Below are 16680 nucleotides of genomic sequence, written 5' to 3'. Positions count from 1 at the left end.
AAAGTAAGCCCTAACCAATTAATCGGAAGATGAAAATCTCTTTTTATCTTTAAAAATCCTCTTTCCAGAACGGCTCAGGAGGCAGTTCCAGCCTCACATGGATTAAATTGTGTATATAAACTCCTTTATGGCACCTGTGACTATGATTATTAATCAAAACCATAACCAAGAGATTGACTGATTAGTGAAATAGTCATAGTTTTATGGATTCTAGAAAATGGGACCTGACCTACATATTGACACATATGACTTTCAACCAGCTAACTGGAAGGAATGCTGCTGTTTCAGGTGGCAATTAGTCAGCTAAAAGGCGTATTTTTTTTTTTGCAAAAGCTGCTCACTTGTACAGGTGCTGGTCATAAAATTAGAATATCATGAAAAAGTAGATTGATTTCAGTAATTCCATTTAAAAAGTGAAACTTGTATATTATATTCATACATTACATACAAACTCATATATTTCAGATGTTTATTTTGTTTAATTTTGATGATTACAAATGACAACAAATGAAAATCTCAAATTCATCATATCAGAAAATTAGAATATTACTGAAGACCAATAAAAACAAAGGATTTATAGAAATGTTGGCCAACTGAAAAGTATGAACATGAAAAGTATGAGCATGTACAGCACTCAGTATTTAGTTGGGCCTCCTTTGGCCTGTATTACTGCAGCAATGCGGCGTGGCATGGAGTCGATCAGTCTGTGGCACTGCTCAGGTGTTATGATAGCCCAGGTTGCTCTAATAGTGGCTTTTAGCTCTTCTGAATTGTTGGGTCTGGTGTATTGCATCTTCTTCTTCACAATACCCCATAGATTTTCTATGGGGTTAAGGTCAGGAGAGTTTGCTGGCCAATTAAGAACAGGGATACCATGGTCCTTCAACCAGGTACTGGTAGCTTTGGCACTGTGTGCAGGTGCCAAGTCCTGTTGGAAAATGAAATCTGCATCTCCAAAAAGTTGGTCAGCTGCAGGAAGCATGAAGTGCTCTAAAACTTCCTGGTATGTGGCTGCGTTGACCCTGGACCTCAGAAAACACAATGGACCAACACCAGCAGATGACATGGCACCCCAAACCATCACTGACTGTGGAAACTTTACACTGGACTTCAAGCAACGTGGATGAAGTGCCTCTCTTCTTTTCCTCCAGACTCTGGGACCTTGATTTCCAAAGGAAATGCAAAATTTACTTTCATCAGAGAACATGACTTTGGACCACTCACCAGCAGTCCAGTCCTGTTTCTCTTTAGCCCAGGCAAGACGCTTCTGACGCTGTCTGTGGTTCAAGAGTGGCTTGACACAAGGAATGCGACAGCAGAAACCCATGTCTTTCATACGTCTGTGTGTGGTGGTTCTTGAAGCACTCACTCCAGCTGCAGTCCACTCTTTGTGAATCTCCCCCACATTTTTGAATGGGTTTTGTTTTACAATCCTCTCCAGGGTGCGGTTATCTCTCTTGCTTGTACACTTTTTTCGACCACATCTTTTCCTTCCCTTCGCCTCTCTATTAATGTGCTTGGACACTGAGCTCTGTGAACAGCCAGCCTCTTTAGCGATGACCTTTTGTGTCTTGCCCTCCTTGTGCAAGGTGTCGATGGTCGTCTTTTGGACAACTGTCAAGTCAGCAGTCTTCCCCATGATTGTGTAGCCTATAGAACTAGACTGAAAGACCATTTAAAGGCTTTTGCAGGTGGTTTGAGTTAATTAGCTGATTAGAGTGTGGCACCAGGGGCCATCAATTTTGAACCTTTTCACAATATTCTAATTTTCTGATATGATGAATTTGAGATTTTCATTTGTTGTCATTTGTAATCATCAAAATTAAACAAAATAAACATCTGAAATATATGAGTTTGTATGTAATGTATGAATATAATATACAAGTTTCACTTTTTAAATGGAATTACTGAAATCAATCTACTTTTTCATGATATTCTAATTTTATGACCAGCACCTGTATATCTGTTTTTATAGACCTGACTTTAAAGCCTCATTATGTAGACGTGACTTTTAAACCCATTCATTAAAAAAAGTTATGTTTGGAGAACTGGTGTGATGGGGCCTGGTTTAACCTCTCAATCGCTGTATTTATGCACCAATATTTGTCTCAATCCACTCTACCATTTAATAACTGTGTTAGTACAGTTGCAGTGATGGCAATGATAATTACCTGACCCGGCCTTTGTAGACCCTACATACACAGCAAATTTGGAAGTGTTATTTTAACTCCTATGAAGTTAAATTCAACACTTTCAAAGTGCCCATATTGGTCCGTACTGGATTGAGTTAAAATAACACTTTTGAACAACTGTGGGAAAATTGAAACAACACTCTTCATAGTTTAACCCTCTCCAGGCAGATGTTGCAGATTTGCAACAGCTAAATGCCACTTAGCTAATTACTCCACATGCATATTTTAATAGCTTTTGTTACTCAGAAGGACTTAGTTGTGCATTTGCAACAAACTGTTTTTCTCCAGCTCACCAGATTGCACTGCTGACTCACTTTCAACATGGCTGAGTCCTTGGTGTCACTGAAACAGATTTTCTAAGCACCAATTTCATGTAAGTATTCAATTCAATTCAGTTTATTTATATAGCGCCAATTCACAACACACGTCATCTCAAGGCACTTTACATTTCAACCAGATCATACAGTCAAACTGATTCAAACTTTTCCATCCAAGGAAAACCAAGTGATTGCATTGACTCATTGACTCAAATACAATCCCTCACACTAAGCATGCTTGTAGTGACAGTGGAGAGGAAAAACTCCCTTTTAACAGAAAGAAACCTCCAGCAGAACCAGGCTCAGTGTGAGCGGCCATCTGCCGAGGCCGACTGGGGTTCAAGGAGACAGAAGCAGAGATACAAAAAGCAGCTGTAAAAGGCGGCCCCGTCCAGGAAACACACAGTATCACTACCAATTTCCACTATTTTGAAATCAATACTACATAAAATCAATCATGAATGTGTATAGATATGACACATGCCAATTAGTAGATTTTATCTCCTCTGGGTTTTTCACCAGAGGCATCTCAATTTCAATGTTGTGGATTCGCAACGTGTGTCCAAAAAGGGACCAATGGATGCTACATGCTTTATCTACTAGTTTGCCTATATTTAAAAAAAACAGTTTCACAGAAACGGCCTCCTCAAGAGGTTTTGAGATGTCGGTGGAGAAAAGGTTTGAAGAATAGTTGTCTCTAATTTTGTAAGAGAAAATTTTTAGTTTGTGACGTTCAAATAAAGTTAACGTTCATATCAAATTCAGTCTTCAGTGTTAATTTACCACTCCAGGCCACTGTTGCAAATCTGCAACATCCCAGAATTCATTGCATGTGAATGTCTCTCTCAAAACAAAGTCTGAACTGTATATTACTAACCATTATGATCATTTTCTCCAAATATCAGATTTTTCCTGCAACTACAACTTAATTTGAGCCTGAGAGGGTTAATTTAAATATGTTGAATGTATTTAACACTATAGTGTTAAAACTTAACACCACACAGCAGTGTTAACAACGGAGGATTTTTGGACGAATATCGCTGAGCGTCATCAGCATAGCTGGTTATAATCCAATGCTGTTGGATACATAGTAGCCACAGCTGCCTATTTGCTGCTGTACAGAGCTGCTACCGGATTCTCTCTGAACACCATCAGGACTTTACCAAAACACAATGAAACAATGACAGGGTCAGGATTTGAACTCGTGACACCCTAGTTGTAGGAAGAACTTCTAAAAAATTCTGGTCCCCTGACACCGTTATTAAACTTATAGGGTCACAGATAGGTTTACATTCTAGGAGAAACTCTGCTAATTGCTTAATGTTAAAATTAACCCTTAAAAGTTGAAAATTTATTGAGAAGTTGTATCTACTTATTTTATTTAACATTAATATTCATGTATTTTAATATATATTTTGGCCAGATATACATCAGGATGCGAATCGCCATGATTGTAAAATACATCTATGTTAATCTTCAAGAATAAACACTTTGGATAGTAATATATTGAGAAACAACTTGACGAAATCAGTGTGTGGAAATTATTAAATATACAGATTTAGTAACGGATCAACTCTGGAATTCCTCTTTTTCAGTTAGTTAATGTTTACATTCTTCCTCACATGCCTGACTGACTCAATCTGTGCTGCATTGTTTGTCCTTTTTCTGACTCATCCAGCCTTTGTTCAGGTGGTCGAAGGGAAAAAGTGTGTCACCCATAAACTCTATGGAGTGGGAATAAATGGGCATGAGTCATTTCTCAGAAGAGGCTGATGAGAGTCCTGGAGGTTTCAAAGTTCAAGCTGATGCAATGCTAGAATTTCTGTGAGTAGAAGTGCAAAAAGTCATGCCTTAAAGTGTTGTTTTAACACAGGATGTAGTATGGCTCTTTACCCAGCAGGGCAGCATAGCCAGGAGGGGGGTTACAAAAACAGTTATGCATCATTTGCCAGGATTATGTTTTTTGTTGCCTTTTTTACTTTTCTGTTTAATAGAGGGGCCAAATCTTGTGTACAAGACACTATTCATGATAATGATGATAAGGTTGGTTAGTGTTTTTTTTTTTTGGACCGAAAAGGCTCATCACCAGGAGTGATTTTTTTTCCTGGCATGGCATTAGCTTTTTTTTTTTAAACAGGTGAGGGCTAGAGCACACATACAGTATATAGACAGAGATGGCAAAAGTACTCACTTTCCGTACTTGAGTAAAAGTACAGATACTTGTGTTAAAAAATACTCTGGTAAAAGTGGAAGTACTGATTAAACTTCTTTACTCAAGTAAAAGTAACAAAGTACAGGCTTGTAAAATTACTTAAAGTATAAAAGTAAAAGTAGAAACCACTTTTTTCATGCCGTTGCCTACATTTTAAATGGATGTCTGCAAATAGGACTAGATCTCCGTTGTGTTCATTTTCAATCATCTCGTCGTCCATGCTACTATGCTAACGCCGCCGCCACCAAGCTGCAATGATTTGCCGCCAATGAATACCGCCGAATCTGTCGATTCATCTTGTAGTGGTGCGTCAAATGCAACGTAGATTCCCATCCAATTAGATTGAATTTGGTATTGATGACGTGAAAAATAATAACGGTAACTCCATTGAAATGATTCAAAACTAAAGTAACGAGCCAATTTTTTTAAAATGTAAGGAGTAGAAAGTAGAGATATTTGTGTAAAAATGTAAGGAGTAGAAGTAAAAAGTCGCCATAAAAATAAGTAGCAAAGTAAAGTAAAAATATCAGAAAAATCTACTTGAGTACAGTAACGAAGTATTTGTACTTCGTTACTTCCCATCTCTGTATATAGATCAGTGTATTTTACACTGCATTACTGGTCTGAATCATAAGAATAAAAAGATAAATAACACATATAGATCACAATAAAGGAGCAGGGTATACAACTGATGATCAGAATCATAAATACTTTAATAATCCCAGAGGGAAATTACTTTTGTTACACGCTCCAGTTACAGTTTTATATAATATATACACACATCCAACTATACAATATAATAAAGATTTAAAAAAATAAGAATCAGAAGAGGCAGATATATTTTCCAATTCACAAAAGCAATTTGTTATGAGTTTTTCAGTTCAGTAACTGTTCCATTTTTCCCAGAGTCTCTCTCCTTTCTCCTTCCGGAGACACAGGGAGAAAGTCAATGTTTCCTTTTTGTGGATCCGGTGTGTGTAATGTTTATGAAGAATCTCAAGGTGTGTGTGTTGACTGGATCCAGCATTTGGTGATTTTCTTTCTGCTTGCAATCAAGAAATGATTTAGTAAATATGTGTCATTTGAACTTAGACCTTCAGGGAGTTTACCAAGGTACAAGGAGGTGAAAGAAAAGTCCAACACTGTTTCAGATATTATCTGCTTAACGTTGTGCCAAAAGACCTTTAATTTAGGACAGGACCAGTAAATATGCACATAATCTGCAGAAACCACCCCACACTCTCTCCAGCAGGGCACCACTTAACCTCGAATTCTGCTTTGGTGTAATAAATAAAACTGATAAGGCAAAATCCAGCCATTCTGTAGAGTTAGTAGCTAAATAAATGTGTTTTTCCACAGTTGAGACCAAACTTCCTCTGAGATTGTAATGTTGGCTTCCTTTTCCCACCACTGTCTGATATAATCTGTTAACCTCTTATTCTTAGTTGGGAAATTTCGATAAATCTTGCCAATGATGCCTTTTGTATTTGTACCAGTGTGTGCATCCATAAAGACCTGCATTATCCCTGGATTTAACACTAAGTCAGGGGTCATCATTTCCCTGCTAAAAAAACTTTGAAAAAAATCTCCTCTTCTAATCTCATAAATCTTGCATAGATCCCTGAAATTTATTAAATGTCATTTTTTTATTTTACAGAAGGAAGTGATTCCCTGTTTGGCTCAAAGCCTGAATTTATGGTCTAGACATGTTGGAAAAAAAGGATGGGGTATTAGCTTTTGAAAAGAGAACACCAGAAACTCTGCTATTTGCATAGGAATTTAAAGTCTGTACAAAACTTTTGCCATGTAGTGCTTTAATTAACACCACATAGATAAATATAATACAAAAATAAAATTTTTATTGAGGACTGGGAATCATCTCGACTTTAAAATCTGACATAGACTGAAAAACTCCTAACTAAATGATTCTATTCCTACAAGACAATAAAACATTTATGTTTGTAAAATAACAAAACACGTTTATGTTGTTTTAGTGTATAAAATATTATTTATATCAAATCCAGCATCAATATAAAAAAGTTAAAAATGAATTAGGCCAAAGCTGTGATCGCTGAAAATTATCTAATATATGAAAATTAAGGAATCAACAACAAAAAAGGAAATAATAATAAAAAAATTTTTCTAATAATAATAAGTAATTTAGCCGTTTAAAACCAATTGCATCAGTGTGATATTTCTTTAGTTGAAAACCCAGATTTATACAAACAGATATACAAAGTGAACAAAACATCTATAAAAGATCATAGAGAAATGCCTACTGAATGAGAAGTGATGCAAGAAAACTATCCAAATGTACGAAAGAGGATTAGGGCCACTGAAAAAAAAAAGTTAACTGATTTTTAAATATTATTTCAGTTTAATATGGGAAAAAAGTCAAAATTCTTACTTATTTCTCAGAATACTGACTTTTTTCTTAGAATTCTGACTTTAATCTCAGAATTCTGACTTTTTTTCTCCGAATTCCGACTTTAATCTTAGAATTCTGACTTTTTTCTTAGAATTCTGACTTTAATCTCAGAATTCTGACTGAATTCTGACAGCTAACAAACATGTTAGTATCAAGCTGCAGCCATGTCTGTTTAAGAGACTAGCTAGCTCTCTTGTTTTAATCACCTTCTGCTCTTCCATTAATGAAATAGCATCACTGGGGACCCCTCAGACATGTAAAAAGTCACATAATTCCATCATTTTCCCCCAATGTGTCGCTGGCCCTCTCAAACAACTCACATCTTTGTCAGTAAAGCTGAGTGCTCCCACGTCTCTTCCTTCATGATTCCCATCTACATTAAGATCCAAAATTCTGAGATTAAAGTCAAAATTCTGACTTTTCTCTCATAATACACTGGAATAAAATTTAAAAATCAGTTAACTTTTTTTGTTTTTTCAGTGGCCCTAATCCTCTTTCACACACATGTAATAATAATACCAAATGCATTTTTTTTTTTTTTCATTTTTCAGAAAGTTCAATGCCAATTCTGAAAAAAATTAATTTAAAAAAATCGAATTTCATGAAAGCTATTTAATGGTCCAGGCATTAAAGGGTTAAAGGCATTGCCTAGTCGGTGCAGGAGCGTTTGCAGCGCAGATCTCCATTGCAGACTTCTGCAGCGGCACGCAGCACATCCCCTTTTTTGACCCCCGTTTTTTTCTCTCTCTTTTTCATCCCCAGCCAGCTGCTTGTCTGAATGGGAAGAGCATGCAAGAAAAGAAAAAAAGAAAAACCATAAAAAGCACGCATGAAAGACAATTTAAAATCCCATAAAGCTTTGAGGATATTATTTCTATTAAAGCAACAGGTCATAAATTATTTTCTGAATCATGACTCCACATTTATTAGGTGCAAAGTCCATTATTTATCGTAGTATAAAAAAAAAAAAAAATCAACAACATGCAATTCATAATTTTCACAAAATTTCAAGCCTTTATATCAGCAACGCTTGCAGATGAACCTTATAGTTTTAATTATGCCCATCATGACTCAGGGGCCAATGTGTGAGGGACGTGCGGCTCTGCACGTCTGCAAGGTCTAACAATAAACCCAAAAATGCCACCAGCGGTGATTCCTCGGTAAAGACAGAAAGTTACCTCACAAATAAAAGCATTTAAATGAAAAATATAGAAATATATATTAAGGTCATTTTACAATACTGATTAATTTCAAATAAAAATCAAGGAATTGTATTTTTTTTTTACAAAACGTTTGAAAAAAAACCCATAAAAACAAATATATATATTAAAATACTTCAATTTAAATTATTTCTTAATTATAATCCTAAAGTGTTTCATATATATATAACCTTATGTAACGATTAAATTACAAAATATTGCGAAGGAGGGGACGTTTTAAAAGGCTTTTGCATTTACCACAATGAAAAAAGCAATATTTTTTTTTTAAATAAACGTCAAATATAAAAAAAATTAAAAATAAAAGAAATATGATTATATGATAAAAATGGGTCATAATTAAAAATTAAAACTAAGCTTTGTTTTATAAAGGTTTTTTTTTTCCTAAAAAAATCTAATAGTATTGTTTAAAAAACATACTTTAAGAATTAAAGGTTGAAATAAAAATAAAAAGTTTATAAAACAGGTTTTATTTTTTAAATAAAGCAGCTTGGCTATTAATATATTCACCGCTAGGTGGCGCTGTGATGTCCTAGTTGAAACCTGAACCCTCTTGCATCAGTTGTCTCGTATGTTTGTTTACGCATGCGTGAATTACGGCTGGCTTCGTCACAGCCATCGCGTTGCTTTGCCGGGTTAAATAGCGGATGTGTGCCGCAGACCGGCAGATTAGCTCAGTGAGCAGTGAAGGACAAGGCCAGTCAAGCTTCGGCTCAGACTACTTCCCGCTTCTCTTGAATCATTTTTATTCAATCCTCGGGATTAAAACGACCTACTTCCGTCGTAACTGTGTGCTTTTTATTCAGCTCCTAAAGGAATGCCAAGAGAGCTCACTCAGAACAGGATCCAAAAGATCTGGGTTCCCACCAAGGATGACAAGCGAAGAGGTAAGAAAATCTCTCAAGGTGATGCTCATCCCGCGGAACTATGCGTTTTTTTTCACATTATGTCAGCTTTGTCCTTTTTCATGTATGATGGCGGCCTTAAAATTTGGTGCCGTAGCAAGCGTACCTCGTTTTTTTTTTTTTTTTTTTTTTCTTTTTTTATACGCAAACCACCGGCATTTTTAAATTTGCAGCCTGGTGATTGGTGGCCCCTATCGGCACATTGTGTACGTCACCGTGCACCCGGTGAACTGTGCCGCTGGAGGAAGCGCCTGTTACCATGGCAACGGTAACCCCCTGCTTTCAGATTCCTGGACATGACGACGGAGAAGTTTTGCTATTGGTCAGCCCGGGTTTCTGAATTTCTGACGAACTGTTTCGAAACTACGCAGTTAAATAAAATGAGTCTGTTATTTTGTATTTTATTTATTATTATATTATATATAGATATATATTTTACGAAAAGCAAACAAATGAAAGACAAAACCATGAGTTATTCAACCAGTGACGTAGCGGGCGGATGCTAAATTAAGTGAATAAAACAGGAAGTGACAGATCTGTGTTAGCTTCAAGCTATGGGAGCCCGATTTTTATCTGCTTTTTAGTTTAAAACCTTTTGAAAAAAAAACGTGAAAAGTTGAGGGAGGAAAAAGTAGGAAATATGTTTACATTTTAATACTGTATGATATATGCATGTTTCTGGTGTAATGTGTAAAGAAATGGCTAAATTATACACTTGCATAACAGAATCAGTAGTAACACTTGTTTTAATAATTTATTGGTGAATCCTCATAAATTGACTCATTTAAGGATTGATGCATTTACTATATTAACTAGGGGGAAATGACAAATTGTCTTTTACAGAATTCTGCTAGTCAATTATTTTAGACTTAAACCCATTTTTGCTGTTTTGTTATTATTTGATGGGAACTGACATTTCCAGCTGGAATATCTGATTCAAATGAATGAGTTCAGAGTTTGGTTTGTTTTTCCACGTTGAGGTCTAATGTTATGGAAACAAGATTAACCAAAGCGGTGACGAAGTGTAAACGAGCCTCTTGGGAGAACATCAGGGAGCAGCAGGAATGGTGCCAAATGTGCACTTCTTGTCTGATTTTTGCATATTTGCCATCAGTTTGTTTGAATTGTGCATAATTATTTATTTCCTGAAGTGGGTCAAATGTAGTGAGGTGGAATTGAAGGATAACTATTCATGACTCCTTCCCTCTCTGCAGGAACTGGAGCCCCCCACTTCGCCAACCCCCCGACCGTCATTGTGATGGTGGGGCTTCCTGCTCGAGGAAAGACGTACATTTCCAAGAAGCTCACCCGCTACCTCAACTGGATCGGCATACCCACCAAAGGTACATAGCGACCCCCCCCCCCTTGGAGTCATGTTTCTGTCAGGGACATAGCGTTCATGGTTCGTCTCCCCTCTTCCTGTGTCCTCTGCAGTTTTTAACGTTGGAGAGTACCGCAGGGAGGCTGTAAAGAATTACAGCTCCTATGACTTCTTCAAGCCTGATAACGAGTCCGCCGTGAAAATCAGACAGTAAGTCTCTCCTTTAGTCACATTGCTTTACTTCCTATATGGTTCTCTCCCTTTAATAATCATTAAATATTTTTATTTTCAGGCAGTGTGCCTTAGCAGCTTTGAGGGACGTCAAATCCTACCTGAAGGATGAGGGAGGCCAGGCGGCGGTGAGTTTGCTTGCCGCTTTCAGAAAGACGACGTTAAACCAGAACATAATTTAAATGAACTCTTATGATTCTTCCAGGTTTTTGACGCCACAAACACTACGAGAGATCGGCGGGATCTGATCCTCCAGTTTGGCATCGAGAACGACTTTAAGGTACTGGTTTAGGTATGGAGTGAATTTTGTTCCATTATTGTTGCAAAGAACATGGTTTGGGGGGAAAAACAAAATGCGATCCAGAAATGAAATGTAAAATGAAGTTGAGTATATTTTTCTTAGATTTTTTTTTTTTTTCTGATCCAAACTTTTTGTTTTGTTTTTACAGTGTGTATTCTTTTTCAAAATTTGCTTTCCAGATCATATTTCAAAAAAATCCATTGACCAATAAACATGTTGTAGCTAACAGACCAATAGAAATGCACCTGGGCTGCATTTAGTAAAATTTGATATAAACAAAAAAATATGTTGTGGTGTGTGTGTGTTTTATTTATTTTTTTTAATGGACGAGTGTCATTTCTGGATTTTCCAATTACAAAATCTGTTCTTTGCATCAATGTTGGAACTGAATTCTCTCTATATTTGGGTCAATGGTCTCTCAAACGTTTGATTAAATCTGAATTTGTTTCTAATCTCCAGATCTTCTTCATCGAGTCCGTATGTGAAGATCCCAGCGTCATCGCATCAAACATCATGGTGAGTTAAACCTCATGACTTCTGCCTGTTTTTGTTCAGCATGAAGGGCTGCGTCATTTAAAAGCCCGCTGATCAATGAAATAGTTCATCACGTCTTTGTTTCTGTCTGGAACCGGGCGCGTCGTTTGCCGTCTGACAGTTTTCCTCCCCGTACAGGAAGTGAAGGTGTCCTGTCCGGACTACAAGGACTGCAACAAGACGGAGGCCATGATGGATTTCCAGAAGAGGATCGAATGCTACAGAACCAGCTACCAGCCGCTGGACCCGGATCACTACGACAGGTATGGAGTTTAGCTCCGCCTGCTGATTCGGATGCATCCTCCCGGTCCGACCGCTCACCCTCTCCTCTCTGCAGGGATAACTCCTTCATCAAGGTGATAGATGTGGGGCGGCGTTTCCTGGTCAACAAGATCCAGGATCACATTCAGAGTAAGATCGTCTACTACCTGATGAACATCCACGTCCAGCCGCGCACCATCTACCTGTGTCGACATGGAGAGAGCACCGACAACCTGGAGGGACGTCTGGGAGGCGACGCCGGGCTCTCGCCGCGGGGCCGACAGGTACGACCCGCTGCCCAGCGGTTCTCTAACCGATGAAACCCAGTGTTTGACATCCGTCTGCTTCCTTCTTGCAGTTCTCGGCCGCCTTGGCTCGGTTCGTCCAGGAGCAGCAGCTGAAGGACCTGAAGGTGTGGACCAGCCAGCTGTGCCGCAGCATCCAGACGGCGGAGCACCTGGGTGTCCCCTACGAGCAGTGGAAGGCGCTGAATGAGATTGACGCGGTGAGTGTCGCCCCTAGAAACGCCTTCCAATCGCCGCCATTCTTCGTCTGATGGAGATGATCTGTGTTTTTAGGGGATGTGTGAGGAGATGACGTATGACGAAGTGAAGGAGAAATTTCCGGAGGAGTTCGCCCTGAGAGACGAAGACAAATACTACTACCGCTACCCAGCCGGAGAGGTACGGCAGCCCTAAAGGGTTGGCTTGGTGACATGTGAGCAGGACGAGGAGTTTTAACTGTCCGCTCTCGATTCCAGTCCTACCAGGACCTGGTCCAGCGGGTGGAGCCGGTGATTATGGAGCTGGAGAGGCAGGAGAACGTCCTGGTGATCTGTCATCAGGCCGTGATGCGCTGCCTGCTCGCCTACTTCCTGGATAAGAGTGCAGGTAGGAACCAGCGCCGGCATCTGCATTAATCCGGATCCTTTCCTGCTTTCTAACGTTGTGCTGCTTCCAGATGAGATGCCGTACCTGAAGTGTCCGCTCCACACGGTGCTGAAGCTGACCCCGGTGGCCTACGGCTGCAAGGTGGAGTCCATCAGTCTGAACGTGGAGGCGGTGAACACCCACAGGGACAGACCCGAGGTACGACCTCCCACCGCCGCCAGTTTAGATTAAGGCTTTAAACCTGGATTATCTGACGCTACGGCCTCCTCCGCCCTACAGGAGGTGAGGAGGGGCCCCGGCACGCTGATCAGGAGGAACAGCGTCACCCCTCTGACCAGCCCAGAGTCCAACATCAAGAAGCCGCGCATTGAGGACCTGGACGAGGCTCCCATCCAGGAGCTGCCCAGCTCGGTGGCGTCGCTCGCCCTCTGCGCCTCCTCACAATTCCCCCTCGCTCTGGCTGGACAGGTATGCCTCCAAACTCCTCCTGCATGCATTCCCTCACCGTCATTCTCTGCATGTCCGCTCTCTCTCATTCCTTTGTCGCCCTCCTTTACGCCTCGCAGCGCTGGCTGGGCCAAGTCTGCCTGTAAGTATCAGATGAAGCTCATTCATAACTCAGAGCTGAATCATTGGGGGGGAAATGATGCAATCTGCTGTTGTGGAAGTGAAAACCAGAGCAGATTCATATGGAAATGAGACTTCCCAGCATCACATTCCTGTCATTCCTCTGCTGTGTCGTCACTGTCCGTCTCTCTGTCTCTGGTTCACCTCTGCTCCTCATAGACGCACCATCCTCCACTATCTAAAGGTGGTTTTCCATCTTAGCTGTCAAAGGTAAATGTGGATCTGCATCCGCTTGGTTCAAGTATTCACACCCTCCATAATCAAACCAGATGACTGATTAAAACGATCAGCTAATCAGATTATTGATAGAAGGAATCTAACTTGGAGAAAAACTAAAAATGCTAAATTTTCATTTAAGATCAGATTTAATTTTTTTTCTCCCCAAATTCAACCCTTTTTCTTGCTGATTTAATGGGGTGTGAATACTAATGCATGGCCTCAACCTCGTGCTTAAAGAAAACCCCTCTAAATATTCCAGTTTCTGTTTCTTTAAGCTGCCTGCTTCAGTAGCTACCGGAGCTAACCAGTTTGAGCTGGTTCTGGTGGCGCACTGGGAAAGAATGAGCTTGTAGAATAGAAACCTGCGGGCACGCCCATAAAGTTGGTTTGAGGTGTGATCTGGCCTCAGGGCGTCTCTGCCGCGGGAAGCTGAACTCTCCGTTTGTTTCTGCAGAACCTGAGAGGCTCGTCCGTTTGCCACGACATCCTGCAGCCCTGCTAGCGCCGGGAGCGGACCGCTGGGATCCTGAGGCGGAACCAGTGAAACCACCTGCTTCATCTTTATCAACACAACTTGGATGTTTGGTTTTTTTTTTTTTTTTTTTTTTTTTTTTTTTGCCTCATTGTCAGACTTTGCTCAACCCTGCAGACTCTGTGGCTCCTTTAGTCTTTATTACTGACTGACCAACTGGATGATGGTTTCAGACCAAAGACTAAACTAATAGTTTTAAATCCATTTTTTTGTTTTTTTCCCCCCCTTCTTTACGACCTTGCGGTTCAGTTAATAACCTATTTAACGTCATAAAGGCCGTGTTTATAAATCATGGCATAATCCTCTGTATGCTGACATGTTACAAACCAAGCAACATTTTGCACATATTTTATTTTATTTCGCCGTATAGTGCCTGTAGCGCTCGCTTTGTAATTCAGACGCTGCTCCTCTCGCCGTCTGGACTCTCAGAATTTCAACATTTCCCCTAATAACTCTACATATGATTTCAATGCGCTACTTTTTCTTTAGTCTTTTAAATTGTGTGTAGTTTCTCTAACCTTTTTTTGTGGAAAATATGATTGATTTCATTATTCGCCGTCATTGACTGCTATGCACAAAAAGAAGCACCTATTTTTGTTACACTACTGTTAATATTCTGTAAATGTTGGTGTACATATGGTGGAACTGGACTGGGATGTTATTAGAGTCATGGGGGGATTTTTCTTTTATACTAAAGTGTTTGAGACTGGAAATAAGCCGATGCTCTTCTGTTTGTTTGAGATACTTGAAATGTTCCTTTTTTGTTAATTTTATTTATATTTATGTAGTCTTGAATGGATGTGCACATGATTGTTGTACAGTTAATTTTTGCATTTGTTGGTACAATAAAATCACGTGGGGAGAATTTCCAGTCAATCTTTTCCCTTTTTTCCCCTCTATGATTGGAATGCTCCTCGCTTCCATATAAGGACACGCTCTGCAGCAGAGGCGGTGCATTTATGGCTGTTTTCCAATTACTATCACTGATGAATCATGCTGCTCGTGGCGACTATCTGCATTCAGGAAGCTGCTTTCATAAACTGTATCATGAGTGAAAGCAGAAGGAAAGCCTCAAATAGACCAACTTTAACAAGAAAGTTCATTTTTCATAACCATACATAAATAGTGGTGGCAGTGTCATGCTGAGGGGTTAACAAGCAGAAGTTAATCTTATTCCAATGAGGAATATCATGAAAAGCCTTAAGTCAAATTTCTCTATCCAGTCTGAGAAAGAGGCAAAACATTTAAAGATGGACTTTAAAAGGCCTTCAGCAAAAATTATGTAAAAAGAATCGAATCGTTAGGCTTTACAGATACGGAGTGAATTTTGCTCCATCATGTTTCAGTAAAGGATGCCTTCTGTAAATAGAAATTCAAATAAAATGTAATTCAGAAACAAGGCTTTGAACTCATTTTAAAAGATTTCGAGAGTAACGTTACTGGTCGACCATCCAGGGTGTACACCGCCTCGCACCCATTGACTACTGGGATATGTTCCAGTCCCACTCCTGCGACCCCATTATGGAATAAAAGGTTACAATAATGGATGAATGGACTAAGCTGTTTGCTCAGATTTTTTTTTTCCCCAAATTGTTTTTATAAAAGCAGTTCTACAAATTGTATTTTGTTGTTCACATTCTATGTACTTAAATCCCTACCAATGAAATAGTTGCTTATGTCCTTCAGACCAATAGAAACACGTCTTTGGTCTTCACTCCAAAGGCGAAGCCCACCCCCTGAAGTGAAGAGAGTATGATCTGGAAAACAAAATGAGGAAAAAAAATGTATTTGTAGTTTGAAATTTTTGTTTTTCTAAAATATAAAGTTGTTAAAAAAAAAATTTGAAAATATAAAATCTGTAAACAAAGAAAATTGAGAAATCAACTTTTCTGGGTTTCAATGTTTTTAAAAGTTTAAAGTTAGTTTCCATTTACAAAAAATGTTCTTTGCTTGTAAAAATAATGGAACAAAATTCAGTCCATATAATTGGATGTATCCTAAACCATTTCTCATCATTCTTCCCAATCACTTGGTTTGTAGCATAAAATTCCTTCTTAGACAAGTTTGAGACTAATACGGTGAGATCTGACACCTTGTCTGCAACAAACTGATCAGTCTGGGAATGAAATTCACTAAAAGCATCACTAACCCTTTTTTCAAGTGTCAGATGGACTGTTTTTCACAGACCAAGTGGGCCAGTTGGTTTGCAGCTCTTAGTTACCTGACCGAGGAGGATCAATGGATGTCCTCCGTCAGAGCCTCATTAACAGGCTATTTGTGGCGTAGTCAAGCTTGTTAATGCTGAGGTCATGTACCATTCAGGATCCTGACACAGCAGCTCCTATCTCCCACAGAGATTACCCTCACACAAACATCCTCCCATGCAAAAACCTCATGCAGGTCTGCAACAGGCTGCAGTTGCCCAGACGACATGTTAGTTTGCTGAAGCTCATTAGGTTCACCTTACAGGAGAAGAAGGAAATTAGATGCAAA

The 16680-nt window shown here is 39.2% G+C and overlaps 1 protein-coding gene across 3 annotated transcripts; it reads left to right on the top strand.

The window, feature by feature from the left end:
* Nucleotides 1-9013: 9013 nt before the first annotated feature.
* Nucleotides 9014-15063, top strand: pfkfb3 (6-phosphofructo-2-kinase/fructose-2,6-biphosphatase 3). Of its 3 annotated transcripts, none has more exons than XM_038302054.1 (15): nt 9014-9253; nt 10486-10614; nt 10706-10802; nt 10885-10951; nt 11029-11103; nt 11584-11640; nt 11797-11921; nt 11996-12203; nt 12278-12424; nt 12498-12602; nt 12680-12809; nt 12880-13007; nt 13089-13277; nt 13376-13398; nt 13596-13777. In XM_038302054.1, exons 1-15 carry the CDS (start codon nt 9184-9186, stop codon nt 13648-13650), a joined length of 1605 nt encoding a protein of 534 aa, XP_038157982.1. In that variant the 5' UTR covers nt 9014-9183; the 3' UTR covers nt 13651-13777. The 3 variants fall into 3 exon arrangements, with proteins under 3 accessions (XP_038157982.1, XP_038157985.1, XP_038157984.1); XM_038302057.1 differs by lacking the exon at nt 13596-13777 and adding an exon at nt 14110-15063 and having other exon boundaries at nt 9015-9253; XM_038302056.1 differs by lacking the exons at nt 13376-13398; nt 13596-13777 and adding an exon at nt 14110-15063 and having other exon boundaries at nt 9016-9253.
* The last annotated feature ends 1617 nt before the right edge of the window (nt 15064-16680 follow it).

This window comes from Cyprinodon tularosa, unplaced genomic scaffold, assembly GCF_016077235.1.
Source record: "Cyprinodon tularosa strain WSP-4 unplaced genomic scaffold, ASM1607723v1 ctg480, whole genome shotgun sequence".
Classification (NCBI taxonomy): Eukaryota; Metazoa; Chordata; class Actinopteri; order Cyprinodontiformes; family Cyprinodontidae; genus Cyprinodon; species Cyprinodon tularosa.
The sequence above is the reverse complement of the archived record's forward strand: the minus strand, read 5'-3'. Positions and strand labels throughout refer to the sequence as shown.